Source organism: Chiloscyllium plagiosum, unplaced genomic scaffold (genome assembly GCF_037043375.1).
Source record: "Chiloscyllium plagiosum isolate Xiang-an unplaced genomic scaffold, Cpla_swu_hap1 HiC_scaffold_1, whole genome shotgun sequence".
Taxonomy (NCBI): Eukaryota; Metazoa; Chordata; class Chondrichthyes; order Orectolobiformes; family Hemiscylliidae; genus Chiloscyllium; species Chiloscyllium plagiosum.
In genome coordinates this window covers 119,824,157-119,840,003 of record NW_028270139.1, presented here as the reverse complement: position 1 = coordinate 119,840,003, position 15,847 = coordinate 119,824,157, and the positions used below count along the sequence as shown (strand labels likewise).

At 39.5% G+C, this 15,847-nt stretch overlaps 1 protein-coding gene across 6 annotated transcripts in view; it reads right to left on the bottom strand.

Moving 5' to 3' along the window:
* Positions 1-15,847, bottom strand: part of LOC122543507 (ciliary neurotrophic factor receptor subunit alpha-like) — a 386,379-nt gene that overhangs the window by 64,507 nt on the left and 306,025 nt on the right. For all 6 annotated transcript variants that reach the window (XM_043682503.2, XM_087990229.1, XM_087990232.1 and 3 more), the window contains one exon: positions 9,724-9,887. In XM_043682503.2, coding sequence (XP_043538438.1) covers positions 9,724-9,887 — 164 coding nt within the window. The remainder of the gene's footprint in view (positions 1-9,723; positions 9,888-15,847) is intronic.

The following is a 15,847-nucleotide window of genomic DNA, read 5'->3' as shown; positions in this document are numbered from 1 at the left end:
CAATATTTAAAATTAAATATTGCTTATTTGAGAACAGAATGAATTAGGTCTGGTCTTTGGTTTTATACATTTCTCTAATTCTACATCATAACTTTCCTCCCTCAAATGGTGCAGAACATCAGTCTGGCAGATGTTTTATGACGTAACAGGTGTGTGTGTCTTCAAAGCTGAAAAAGACGTTCAGTGCTGAAAGGGGTAATTATGGCAATTTATAAGCTCTCCCTTTGGCTCTGCTGGTAAGTAAAATAGCCAGTATGGAACTGAGCCATTTGAACAAGGAACATCCCACATTTAATTTTCCAGTCTGCGTTGAGTTAGCTGGTCAAGAACCAATAGGCATCTACAATTGCTTTTCAGTATCACCGGGCTAGAAAGTGAAAAAGTTACACAAAGCTGCACTGAGTCAAAAGCAGGTATGTCTGGATATTGGGTGAGAACAGGATATTGTTTAGCTGGGACTTTACCCACTGCTGCGGTCTTATTGCCTTTTGGCACTTGGAATTGCAATTGGGAGAGACTGGAAAACATGCTTCTGGGTCACTATCACCCCTTGTCCAATTTTGCACAAAGAATAACCTCTTAGAGTCTCGGCAACAGTATTAGAGATGGCTAGTTCCACAGATCTTTGGTGCAAGTTCATTCTAGAACTACAAGAATAGTGAAGAAAGAATTAGGCCAAAAAATATATTACTGCAAGTTATTCATTGTATCCATAGAGAAGCTACTGCAACCATTTAAACTCACTGTCTCATAATATGACATTTACAATGGTAGTTGATATTACTTTCTGAGCAATTCATGACAGATTTAGTCAACAAAGCCACACTAAGTATTTATTTAGCTCAAAAATAACTGAATATAGCCAAATTAACATTTCGATGGGTTGCTATGAGTTTTCCTCCACCAATTAAGTAGCATTTTGATTCTACCCTATTAGAAATGGAATATGTATGCGGCCAAGGTATGAAATGATAAAATCCAAATAATTATTTTTATTACTTTTATTTCATTCTCCTTTGTTTCTAATTTTATGCCTAATTCTGTGAAAGAGCTAACTTCCTTTAATACATTTTTGTATGAGCTCTTTGTTGACTTTCCCTATCTTTCCAAAGAATCAAGAGATGGGCGTGCTCAGGCAACACATCCAAACCTAATATTGTCCTCAATGGGTGGACGGACGGACGGATGCACGCACGCACAAATGGATCGTTGCATGGGGTGTACACATGTCAAGATCTTGGCTAAGATCTGGAAATCTTCCTAACCTGCCTTTCTCAAAAAAAGAGTAAAAATTGTATCTATTTTATTTAACAATTTAAACTGCAGTCCAATGAGAATTTTAAGGTCTGTAGTGATTTTATAAAGTGTGCTTTTTAACAGAATAAGGTTTTGTTTCCTGAGTAAATAACATTTGTAAATATTTAGCAATTCAATTCAGAATTGCAATTCTCAAAAGCCTGGGAGTTAAACTATATCATCTGGACTACAATGGCTCCGATCATCTAAGGGTCATTTTAAAAATGGAAAAGGCCAATGCGGAGGTTATATCAAAGAACTGCACATTTCTTTAATCTGGCCGTAGCCACAGACTTACATAGTCACATGCCTCTGATGTATGTTTTTCTATCTCTCTTCCTGGGTCTGTTTCTTAAAGGCTTTGTGCTGCTGCCAAAAGTCACTTTGCCCAACCATCAGCAGTCAGATTAATGGGTAATCAATATCCAGTGCATTGCGGAACCATTAGCATTGCAAAAATCAGTTATTCAGCTGTCTCCTGTGACAGCTATCTCATGAAAGTCTTTCCTTCCCCTCCCCAACCCCCCATTTTCTAGGAGACGATTTCTACATCAACCAGCACTACACAGGGGATAAAAACCATGCTAATGTCATTTTGCCAAGTGTGCATTAATAATACAGTTTTGGCAGGTAGCCATTATTCCTACCAAGAGATGTATGATCGTTATCACTGCAGACTGACATCCAGATGGTCCTGAAAGGCCTAAATCCCATTGCAACTTGGGCAAGGTATCTTATGTCACCCAGTCCCGGACTAAAATATGTGGCTTTAATGCTCAACTGTCACATTTCCCTTTTTGTTTGTGTTCTTTAACCTTTATTTTACTTCTTTGTTCATGTGCACATTGTCCTAGGCTTCAGTCTGAAACTGTTTCCATGGTAATCATTCATTTATCTTCTATGATGTACTGGTTTTAAAAGAAGAAACTGGATAAAGCAAGGGATATGAAAACGCATCAATTTGATAACAAATGACATTTTGGTAGTATTCTTTTAATGAAAAACATTAAATCAAAGTCATGCCTGTTGTGGTGTCTCTTGCCATTGCGTTTTGTGTTTCAGTTAATTCGTTACAGAACTGATGACTAGATATAGTTCATTCATCCTGTGTGCATGATCAATTTGTTATACATGCCAAACATTTAAACATACTTAATGGTTAATAAATTGCACCTAACTTTGAGGATTATTTTGCCCTTTTTAAGGGCTTAGTTAAGTAAAATCAATTTTTCATCATATTTAATTATTTGTGTTTTGATTTAAACGATGCCTGATCCCATGTGGGCTTGCCACATAAGCTTTTATGCCCAGTTTAGGCTGCACATTCTTGTAATTTGCTTCTGGCTCTAAAACAATTAATATTAGACTTTTGCATTTTTCTTTTGTCAAAATATCTCCACTCATCCCCTGAAAGAACTTACTGTTGCTTGGATGTGATTCCAGAGGATGAGTAGCCTTCCAAGTGACCATTCTATGGTGGGACATTAGACAGGAATATTGGAACAACTCTTTAGATATACATGATGTCAAAGGTGAAAATAATCCTCTACTTCAGAATATACTTCCAGAAGCCAACACTTGCTGATTCTTCTCCTTTCTGGCTCAAGTGGGCTGAGGCAAATTATATCTCTCCACTACTGTTCAGATGAAGATGTATGAACTCATCTCAGACCATAGATTAACTGTACTGTATTGTTTAATACCAGAGTGGATAACACAGAACTATTTACCTATATTTCCCAAATTTATCTGTTAGATGAAGCCATTACAGGAGTGTTTTAAAAAAAATCAATTCAGTCTAGGAAAGTCAGTATCATTGGCAAGGGGAGCATTTATTGCTCATACCTAATTGCTCTTGAGGTGGTGTTGCTAAGTTGTCTGCTTGAACTCCTGTAGTCCATGTGGTGAAGATGCTCCAATAGTGTTGTTATGTAGGAAATTTCAGATTTTTTTACGCAGTGATGATCAGTGTGATGTATTTCAAGTTTGGATGTCATGGAACATGAAAGTGAACTTGAAACTTGTGGTATTTCCATCTGCTTGCTGCTCTTGTCCTTCTACATGACTGAGGGCAACAATGTAAACGATGGCTTAAAACCTCAACAAATTATTGCAGTGCATCTTGCAGATACGGCCATAAAGACATAATGGCACATACAGAGTCTATTCAGCCCATCAGCCCAAGGTGACTCTGTAATAAATTGAGTCAGTCCAATTTTCCTGTATCCAGGTGCCACAAGTGCCCATCCAGTGTCCTGCAGAAATAATCAATCGTATCATTTCTGCCAAGCTTGCAAGGATGAATCCCAGGGCATTATCAGCCACTGCGTAAAAAAGTTCTTCCTTCCATCACTTTGCAGCTCTTAACCAAAACCTTGGATCTTTGCCACCCAGTACTTGCACCAGTAACTAATAGGAAACAGTTTTCCTTTGTCTACCTTTGTCTAAATGTGTCCAGCGCTATGAAATCACCTCTCAATTTACTTTGTTCCAAAGTCACAACTTCTACCACAGAGACAACGAAGGAATGGAGCTTAGAGTCTTCAACTCCCTATTTGATCAACAAGTCCCTTGAATGTAAAATTATGTTGAGTCTATGATGACACATCAACATGTTTGACAGAGATAAAGCAGTAACTGTCCAAGGATGATTAGTCCAACTTCTTCATTTAATGTTGGGGCTAAAATTATGCAGCAGTGGAGTTATTCCACTAGAACTCTTCTGTGTCATCTCAAATGCCTTCAATCAGTCCTAAAGCATGGTTATCAGAACTGGATGCAATGCACAATTTTTGGTTTTATCAGGGCTGAATAAAGGTTCAGCCTAGTCTCACTTTTATTAAAAACCTCTATTTATGAAGATAAACCATATACTTTGCAAATTATTTTCCAATACATCCTGCTTTCGAAGTTTTATGCAAATGAACTTCAAGGTCCCATTGTTCCTTCATGCTCATTAGAACTGTGCCATTAAGTCTCTATTGCTACTTCCTATCCCTTGTGCCAAATTTAACTGTATTATTTTCAATATGATACTTCCCTTCCCATACTGTTTCAGTCAATTGGTATCACCCTCACTGTCAATGACATCTCCAAGTTTATAACATCTTTTATTTATATTCCGTATACAAGTCATTTATGGATATCAAAAGAATCTTAGCACTGAATCCAGGGGAACCACTGCACATCATATTTTACTCTGAAAAATCAGTATTTAACATAATATGATGCTTTCTGTTCTTAAGCAATGTTTTCTTCAAGCTGGTGCAGATTACGACCATGTTTCAATAACGGCAAAAAATGATTTTTAAGAAGGTGGATGGGGTATCAACCAAATGTACTACTCTGCCCCGAATGGTATGCACAATCTTAAGCAGCTGCACTCATTGAGAGAAATGAAATATTCTCTCAAACCTAATGTAACTATGCTTTGTAAATATGAGAAAAGTTCTGGGGAGTCCAACTTGCTTACTGCTGAATAAACTGGGTAAAATAAATGAGTATGAATGCTAAGGAGGATGAATTCCTGGAATATATTCAAGATAGTTTTCTGGAGAAATCTGTTGAGGAGTCAACTAAGGCACAGGGCATTTTAGCTTTAGTACTATGCAACCAGAAAGAGCTAATCAATAATCTTGTTGCAATAGGACTTTTCTGGAATAGTGGCCATTATATAAGAAGCAGTTGATGACTGTGGTTTGTGCTTGATGGAGTTTAGAATGATGAGGGGAATGGGGTCTGATTGAAACCTCCGAGAGGAGTGGATAGAGTGGACATGGAGAAAATGATTCCACGAGTAGGAGAGACTAGGACCTGAGGGCACAGCCTCAGACTGAAGGGACAACTCTTTAGAACTGAGATGAGAAGGAATTTCTTCAGCCAAAGGATGGTTAATCTGTGGAACTCATTGCCACAGAAGGCTTTACAGGCTACATCATTGAATGGATTTAAGACAGAGATAGATAGGTTCTTGATTAGTAAGGAGATCAAGGGTTATGGGGAGAAGGCAGGAGAATGGAGTTGAGAACTATATCAGCCATGATCGAATGGTGGAGCTGGCTCAATGGGCCTAACTCTACTCCTACATTTTATGGTGCTTTACCAGTATAGCATGAGATTATGGTATTGAAGTAGATGGTCAGCCATTATCCAGCATTACACTGGAAGTTTGAGGGGCTGAAGGGCCTACTCCTACATTTCTACCTAGCCTTTGACCTGGTCTCGGAATGATAAAATTTATGTGGCTTGAATTAAGTTTCATGTCAACTTAAATTTCCATAATGTTCGTAATGTTGCTGCTGAATGTTAAGAGGAGCTGGTTTGTCTTTATCTTTTTGGAGATGGTCATTGCCTGACACTTAAGTAGAAAACAATATTTGTGCAACACATCAATGCAAGACTGGACGTTGACCAGGTCTCAGGTGCAGGTACTATCAGCTTCATTATGTGAATGCTAAGTAATCATCAGTGAATATCCTATTTCCAAAGATATGTTGAGGGATAAAGCAACTGAGTCTCAGACACTTCCCTGAGGGTCATTTGCAGTGATGTTCTGGGACTGATATGATCGTCCTGCAACAACTACAACCACTGTCCTTTGCATTAGCTATGATTACAGCCAGTGAAAAGATTCTTTTCATGAATTCTTGAATTAATGGATAATAATGCCAGGTCATGACCTGAAACAATAACTTAATTTCTCTCTTCACAGATCCTGCTGAGTATTTCCAAAATGTTTTGTTTCTCTATTTCATTAGGTTTTCTTAGGTTAAGGATTGATAATATGTTGCATTGATGTCAATGTCAGTCAATCTAACCTCACCTCTATAATCCTACTCTTTCAGCTTTTTAAAACAAAGCATGTTTGGACATTGTATGAAACACCTATGGGGCAGCTGAAACTTGAACCTGGACCTTCTGATTTGAAGTTAGGCAATATACAGCCCTAATTCTACTCTCTTATCTGCATATGGAACAAGACTGTAGTGATACCTAGAGCCATTTGGTCCACTTACAACGCAAACTGCAAGTGTCACCATTGATAATGCCATCTACTCCTTTGGAACTGACAGAACCTAAACTGAATATCAATGTGCAGGTAAATGATAAATATTTTACAATGAACGTTTTCCTACAGCTTTATTGATAACGGAGTGTAGACTGATGTGAAGGTAGTTGATCAGATTAGAATTGTCCTACCTTTTTTTGTAAACATGATGTAAATATGGCAATCTTCTACTTTGTCAGGAATATGTTAGCTAGACTGGAACAACTAGTGGCGCACCAAGGCTATTGATTAAGAACACACTTCAGCATTACAACCAGTACCGACATTTAGCTTTTCCTTAATATTCAAATTTTAACCATTTATAGCATATCCAATTGGCCAAAAGTAAACACTTACTGGAACTACTGTTCATGATTCCAATACCAGTTCTTGATAACTATTAGTCCTTTCATCATTTCCCTTAGATCCTTACTATCTACTTTACCTCTTTTATTACAAAATAGTGAAAGACACCATCTCAGCTTCAAAGCTAGAATCATCATGCTACCAGATATTTTCACAGATGTTATGTGTGGCAAGTTTGCGTTATAGAGTCATATAGCACAGAAACAGACCGTTCAGTACTACCAGTCCACACCAACCACAATCCCAAACCAATCTCATCCCACTTGCCTGTGCTTAGCCCGTATCCCTTCAAACCTTTCTTATGCACGTACATATACAAAAGTTCTTAAAATGTTGTAACTGTACCTGCATCTACCACTTCCTCTGGAAGTTCATTCCACATACAAACCTTTCTCTGTGTGAAATAGTTGCCCTTCGTGTCCTTTTAAAATTGTTTTCCTCTCACATTTTTGGGAGCCCTATTATCTCATGCCCTCACTCCAACTATTTCCTCTCCAAACAACACAGTTGGACCAAGATAGCTGGAAGCCTAGTCACCAGAATATGTTGCAACTGAATGTAAGTGAAAGATGAGGTTCCAAGATTCCAAGTTGCTAGTCATGCTTAATCAGTTCTAAATCATTCAACATTGTAGCTGTTGAACAGGTTTAACGGAACTGTAAGATAAATTTCTGTAGGGATTCAATAAAACCTTACAGAGCTGTATTTAAGTATACTGAAAACAAAAAGTGCTGGAGATCACAGCGGGTGTGGCAGCATCCATGGGGGGAGAGAGAGAGACAGCAAACTAACGTATCGAGTCTAGATGACTCTTCATCAGAGCTGAAGTATCTAATTATGATTCTGACAGAAAACCTTTTAAAACAAAAAAAGTAATGAAAACCGGGTGGGCATTTTTAAATAAGGCTTCCACTGTCTACAGCCTTCAGGGCCAAGGAACACAGAAACAGGAGTAGGACATTCAGCCCCTTGAACCTGTGCCATCATTCAATTAGATCATGGCTGATCTGCAGCATAACTCCATATACCGACCTTTGGCCTATATCCCTTAGTACTTTTGCTTTACAAAAGTTTATCTATCTTGGATTAGAGTCATAGTGTCGTAGTGATGTACAGCATGGAAACAGACCCTTCGGTCCAACCCGTCCATGCCGACCACATATCCCAACCCAATCTAGTCCCACTTGCCAGCACTTGGCCTATATCCCTCCAAACCTTTCCTATTCATACACCCATCTAAATGCCTTTTTAATGTTGCAATTGTACTAGCCTCAACCACTTCCTCTGCTAGCTCATTCCATACACGTACCACCCTCTGCGTGAAAAAGTTGCCCCTTAGGTCTCTTTTCTATCTTTCCCCTCTGACCCTAAACCTATGCCCTCTAATTTTGGACTTCCCCACCCCAGGGAAAAGACTTTGTCTATTTATCCTATCCACACCCCTCATAATTTTGTAAACCTCTATAAGGTCACCCCTCAGCCTCCGACACTCCAGGGAAAATAGCCCCAGCCTGTTCAGCCTCTTCCTATGGCTCAAATCCCCCAATCCTGGCAACATCCTTGTAAATCTTTTCTGAACCCTTTCGAGTTTCATAACATCTTTCCGATAGGAAGGAGACCAGAATTGCATGCACTATTCCAACTGCGGCCTGATTTTAAATTAATAACTTATCAAGCATCAACTACTGTCTGTGGAAGAGATTTCCAAAAGTCTATTATACTCTATGTGTAGAAGTGCTTCCTAAAATCTCTGCTGAATAGTCTGGACCTAATTTTTAGACTGTTTCCCCTTGTTCTAGAATCTCCAACCAGTGGAAATGATTTAGATTTATCAATGCTGTCGTTTCCAGTTAATATCATGAAGACTTTGATCTGTGGAGAGAAAGCAGAGTTAACATTTCAAGTTCAGTAATCCTTCTTCAGTTCTGAAAAAGTCATATAAGGCTCGAAATGTTAACTCTGCTTTCTCTCCACAGATGCTACCAGACCTGGTGAGTTGCTTCAGAGATCTCTGTTTCTATTATAAGTATAAAGTACTTGATTGACATGGTTATGCCAACGGCTCACTCTGCATTACTTTCTCCAGGATTGTCCTAGTGCAGAAAGATTAATCATCAATACACTCTTATATGAATAATTTCCTTGTTTACTTCTAACATCTACTTTTGTGCACTAAAAACAATTGCCCAAATTTTCCAATAGGGGACAGTGTGAGTTATATCACTGAGGTGTGCCGAGATCTCAAGATGTTCAACATTCACAGTACCCATGCAGGAAGATTAAATTTCTGATGCCTGGTTTTACTCTGCTCAGACTGACGCACACTTCTTACAACAGTGGGTCAGATAGGCAGAACTATGGGTACACAAGTCATTGGCCCTAAATTTAGCTTGATTTATACACAAATTCACTAAGAATTTTTCAAAACAGATGTAAAGTCTGCTCAGGAGCATAACTCTAAGTAATTCAGCTGAAGCATTAAAGCACAAGGTCAGCAGCAACACTCCTGATTATGCTCATTTCCCTCATGACATGGAGGTGGGTGAAAACTATGGCACGCACTGGGTGGGTAGAGGGGTGGGGCTGTGAGGGATGGCTTTGAGCTATATTGGGGGTGGAGGGGAAGGTGAGCAGGGGGAGTTAGCAATATCAATGGAAGGAGGGTCGACAGTTTGATATTGACAGGCCCTTTTAAAACAATGTATGTCAATGAATTCAAAGTAGACCTTAAACAGTGAAAACAGTGCAGCTTGTCTGGAATCATGCTCAACACTTGACTGCCCAACTCCACTCATCGCAGCTAGAGTAGGCAATGGACTGTAAAGAATCTAACTGAAGTGGGAAATTAGCAGATTAAATCACAGTCAGTGTCAGGTGCTCCCTCTCTAATGCAGATCCCCGAAGATCTGGAACATTTCTTTTGTCTAAAATAAAATCATCAAATGACATGAGGGTAAGAGGAAAAAAAAACATTTTACTTGTTGCACCTGAAATAAGAGACAAGACGCACTCACATGTTGCCAGTCATCCAGAATAACCGGTTTATACCTCAGGAAGTACTTCAGGGGAATTGAATCTGGCTCCGGCCATGTTAATGGATTCCTCCATTTAACTTCCAGTTTGCGAGGGGAGTCAGGAATTGTATTGACTTCAATTATCTCTGGAGGGTCTGGTTTCACTAGAAAGAGAAAACAAAATCAGCTCAAAAGGATTTTTTTTTAAATTTAAGATGTGATTACATGATGTTTTAAAAATGTTCAATTTCAATGTCACCCCTGAGAAGTGAAGCAATTTTAAATGACATAAAATGAAAATTTTTGTTCTCATCAATTCCTAATAGTTTGTTGTAACCTTCTCCGTCGTCATTTTTTTCATTTCTACATAAACTGCAAATCTTACTACTGCTCTCCCACCAACATGGCCACCACATGGTCAAAAGAGGTTATTTGGTTGATAGGGAAGCTTTTCGCATTCTGATGTTTACAGTCTGTAGATTGGTTCCCCAGATTACAAGGAGATTGGAGAGACAGGCAGTGTCTGGATGCAGAGACCCCACCTTGCATCAACATCACAATGGGAGCTCGTCAACATCTTTACATTGCTTGAATCAATAATTACCAACAAGTAAATGGGCAATAAATGTTGGCTTCGCCACTGACACCCACATCTCAGGTATGAATACGCAAAAGGTCTAGCGATAATACTACGAAGCCATTGCCTCCCCTTTTGAGCTGATCAAACACAAAATAAAAGGTATCTTAGAGTGGATAAAATCTTAGAGGATCAGCAAGGCCAATAGATGCAGAATGTCATCAAGATTGAAAATTAGACTAGGAGAGGGATTCCCTTTGGTGTGCAGGATGGTCCTGCCTTAATGCAGTTTTAACAGGAAATAAAGAGGCTCAGAAAAGTTTGATAAAGTTCTGACCTTGATTATGGGTAAGCCAGTGTTGCATGACCAAGATAGAAGAAAGGAAAGGTTTTGTCAGTGACAGAGGAAGTAAAGGAACAGATAAGTCAGAACAGGTTAACAACTCCAGTATTATCATGATAAATTGAAGTTCCAACAAAGGCTAGAAGCTGGAAATTTGAAAGTGCAGTTCTAAATGCTACTCTGGAACTGTTGATTTGATTTTGTGGGTGGTTAGATGCATGCAGAAAGGTAAAAGATTAAGGAAAATATGTGTGACTAGGAAATGGTCAGAGATGTTATTGAGACCAATCAAGTACAAAGGCCACAAGAAATGGCAAAGTTAAGGGTTATCTGTCAGCATGGGGAGGCAAATTTATATAGAAGGATGGGAAAGTAAACAGGACATAGCTACTTCATTTTGGATACATATATGCTTTTCCTTCACAGAATAAATGTGGCCTCAAAAATATTCTGTCCCAATGGGGGCCATACCACAGGAAAGTAATTAATTAAGATCATTTCCCAGATATGCCTTATTTCTCTTAAGCTGACTGATTACAGGGGCTAAAACGGACACAAATCAACTCCCATCCTTAGATTATAAAGGAGAGAATTGCTCACCTTGCATTGGAATCTATCCTGAAATGGGTAGTAGATCTACACATGGCACATTGCAAGAATTTGCCCAGCAGTAAGGAAAAAGAATGGTTTCAGCTGGAAATTCAATTCAATTGATGTGACATATGGCCCACATACCTGGCACTGCACCAGCACTGAACTGCATACACAATGCCACTCAATCGCATTGTAGATAGAATATCTTTCTAGACTGATGGAAGCATTCTATTAGCAGAAAGTAACATTCTAGTAGCAATTGCATTGTAGCAGTGTGAAACAGCTTGCCTAACCTATTCAAATCTTTGAGACACTGCTTTTCCAGAGAAAGTAGAGGTGGATTTGGCACTTTTCAGCTTCAAAAGTGAGGGCCTTTGAAATAGAACATCTTCCCATTTTCTGCACATTTTTTTCACAGCTTTTATCAACTCCTCAATGATTAGTTCATGCATGAAAATAGACCCAACCATATTAGTATGATTTCTTTTTCCTTTCTATATATCAATCGAGACTGTAAAACCCAATTGAGTACTAACTTTTGCTGAATCATACCCACTTAAGGCCTGTGGGTTCATAAACTCTAGGAATAAGATTGAGATCGCCCAATGGTAGGAATGGTTAGCTCACTGAGTTAGTACACTGTCTTGCTACTTTTGTTTCTGTGCTTGACAGCTCATCTTCAATCATTTAGGCTTCTTCTCTTCTCTCTGTTGGTTATTGATGTTCGACATGAAATAACTTCTGAACACTTACAAATGAGAAAGGTAGGAAAAGCAGCAAGGATGGATACATTCCCAAGATCACTGGCTCTCATTCTAGGGAGTTAAATGAAGTGGGTGAGGACATCGATGGCCTAAGCTATGAGATTAGAAGTTCTCTTGATTCTGGAACCATTCCTTTAGATTGGAAAATTGTGAATGCTAGTCTTCTAATTAAAATATGCAAGAGAGGAAACGAGGGAATTATGGACTAATTAGACTAACATCTGGAATCAGAAAATAACTCGAGTCTATAATAATAAGGTGACTAAAAGCCTTGAAAATCTTCACCGGCTCAGAGAGCCAGCATCAGTCTGTACGTTATAGATCATGACGGTCAAACCTGACTCAGTGTTTGAAAAGGACAGGGAACCTTTATGAATACTATTTTTAGGAGTTTCCAGCAGGCATTTGATAAAGACCCTTACAGGAGACAATTAAAGCTCTATGGAATTTCAGGAAAAAGTTTGGCCTGGTTAAGAAATTGAATGAATGGCAAATGACAGAGTACAAATAATGGACAATTGTTTAAATTGACAAGATGTGACTAATGTTGTGACCTCAGCTGTTTACCAAATCTATTAACAACATAGATAATGGGATTGGAAGCTACATGTCACACTTTGGCCATGACATCAAGTTAGAAGGTAATGTGAGCAGGAAAATGCATAAAATTACAAAGAATTATTGATAGATTGAGTAAATGGGCAAAACTGGGAGGTCCGTCACCTAAAACAGACAGCACAAAGTACTTCCTAAATGCTGAAATGGAGAAAAACTAGTCATATGAAAGCCCAAAAGTAGTGAATGCACACCTATTGATCACTAAAATGCAATGAACACATATGAAAAAAAATCAAAAAGGCTAATGAGATGCTGGTCTTTTTACACAGTGGACTAGATCACAAGGGTCAAATGTCTGCTTCAAACTATTCAAGCCTTCGTTAGAACACACCTTCCCTTTACTTATGCCTGGCAGAGCATGAATGAGAAAAGGATATGCTTACATCTGTTTCCATAGCTCGATTATAATCAGCGGCTATAACTTGAAGGATTTCACTACATATCAAAAATAAAAGACCAGGAGACTCTCCTGCAGTTACCATGTTTTACAAATGCATGTTTCAGAGCCATCAAGTTCTGGATTAGAGCTCAAACCTAGAACTTTTTGATCAGAACCACATACACTACCCATCGCATTAGCAGGAAAGAGTGACCACACCTTAGGAAAGATATGTTGATCTTCAAAGTAGTTCAGTACAGATTCACAAGAGTGAGAACTGGATTCTAAAGGTTGCACCAACTAGAGTCATAGAGTCACACAACGTAGAAACAGGCCCCTCAGTCCACCATGTCAATGCTGCCCGACAAACACTAAACCACATTAATCCCATTACTTGCACTTGATCCACAACCTACTATTCCCTGGCATTTTAAGTGCATATCCAGATGCTTCTTGAATGTTGAGGGAGTACCTGCCTCCACCACTCTCTCAGGCAGTGTGTTCCATATTTCTAACACCCTTGGGGTGAAAAAAAGGATTCTCCGATCTCCTTGAAACCACTTGCCCCTCACCTTAAACTTATGCCCTCTGGGCTTACACGCATTTGGCAAAGTTTAAATATACTCACGATCTACTCTTCTTTATGCCTCTGATAATTTTGTATACTTCAATCAGATCCCCCCCTCAGCCTCCTCTGTTCCAATGGAAACAAACCCAGCCTATCCGGTCTCTGCTAATAATGGAGACTTTCCATCCCAGGCAGCATCCTGGTGAATCTCCCCTGCACCTTCTCCAGTGCAATCACATTTTCTGATAGTGTGGTGAACCAGAACTGCACACAGTATTCCATCTATGGCCTAACCAATGTTTTATAAAATCGTAACAAGACTTCATCGCTCCTACATTCTATGCCCCAGCTAATGAAGGCAAGCATCCCATAAGCCTTCTTCACCTCCCTGCCTACCTGCGCTGACACCTTCAGGGAACTATGGACTTGTACACCAAGGTCTCTTTGTTCGTCAGTACTCACTAGGAATCTACCATTCATTGTGCATATCTTTCCCTATTACACCTCCCCAAAATGTATCATTTCACACTTATGATTAAATTGTATGTGCCATTGCTCCGCCCAATTTACAGGCTGAACAATATCAGACAGTAGCCTGAGACAGTCCTCCTCACTATCAAAAACAGCTCCAATGTTCATGTCATTTATAAAAAGTTACTAATTAAATCTTCTACATTCACATCCAAGTCATTACTGTACAGAATAAACAGCAAGGGTCCCAGGGCTAATGCCTGTGCTACACACTGGTCAAATGTTTCCATCCTATCGGCTCGGACCAGCTTTCTGTGTGGAACCTTATTAAAGGCCTTATTAAAATCCATGTAAACCAAATCAACAGCACTACCCTCATCAATGTATTTAGTCACATTATAAAACATTGGTTAGGCCATAGATGGAATACTGTGTGCAGTTCTGGTTCACCACACTATCAGAAAATGTGATTGATAAGGTTCCCCATGGTAGGCTCATTCAGAAGGTCAGGAGGAATGGGATACAGGGGAACTTAGCTGTCTGGATACAGAATTGGCTGGCCAACAGAAGCCAGCGAGTGGTAGTAGAAGGAAAATATTCTGCCTGGAAGTCAGTGGTGAGTGGTGTTCCACAGAGCTCTGTCCTTAGGCCTCTACTGTTTGTAATTTTTATGAATGACTTGGATGAGGGGATTGAAGGATGGGTCAGCAAGTTTGCAGATGACACAAAGGTTGGAGGTGTCGTTGACAGTACAGAGGGCTGTTGTAGGCTGCAGCGGGACATTGACAGGATGCAGAGATGGGCTGAGAGGTGGCAGATGGAGTTCAACCTGGATAAATGCGAGGTGATGCATTTTGGAAGGTCGAATTTGAAAGCTGAGTACAGGATTAAGGATAGGATTCTTGGCAGTGTGGAGGAACAGAGGGATCTTGGTGTGCAGGTACATAGATCCTTTAAAATGGCCACCCAAGTGGACAGGGTTGTTAAGAAAGCATATGGTGTTTTGGCTTTCATTAACAGGGGGATTGAGTTTAAGAGTCGTGAGATCTTGTTGCAGCTCTATAAAACTTTGGTTAGACTGCACTTGGAATACTGCGTCCAGTTCTGGTCACCCTATTATAGTAAAGATGTAGATGCTTTGGAGAGGGTTCAGAGGACGTTTACCAGGACTTGTCTTATGAAGAGAGGTCGACTGAGTTCGGACTTTTTTCATTGGAGAAAAGGAGGGGGAGAGGGGACCTAATTGAGGTATACAAGACAATGAGAGGCATAGATAGAGTCGATAGCCAGAGACTATTTCCCAGGGCAGAAATGGCTAACACGAGGGGTCATAGTTTTAAGCTGGTTGGAAGAAAGTATAGAGGGGATGTCAGAGGCGGGTTCTTTACACAGAGAGTTGTGAGAGCATGGAATACGTTGCCAGCAGCAATTGTGGAAGCAAGGTCATTGGGGACATTTAAAGAGACTGCTGGACATGCATATGGTCACAGAAATTTGAGGGTGCATACATGAGGATCAATGGTTGGCACAACATCGTGGGCTGAAGGGCCTGTTCTGTGCTGTACTGTTCTATGTTCTATTTCTCATGATCTTAGCAGACAAAGATACTTTGTGCCCCCTATTTGCTCTCTTAATTTCATTTTTAAGTAACCTCCTACACTCCCAATGTTTTTGAAGGGCTTTCCTGTTTTTAATGCCCTATATCTGACATATGCTTCCCTTGTTCTCTTTATCAAACTCTCAGTATCTCTTGACATATAAGATTCTCTGGATTTGTTGGACTTGTTCTTCACTTTTCGAAGAACAAATT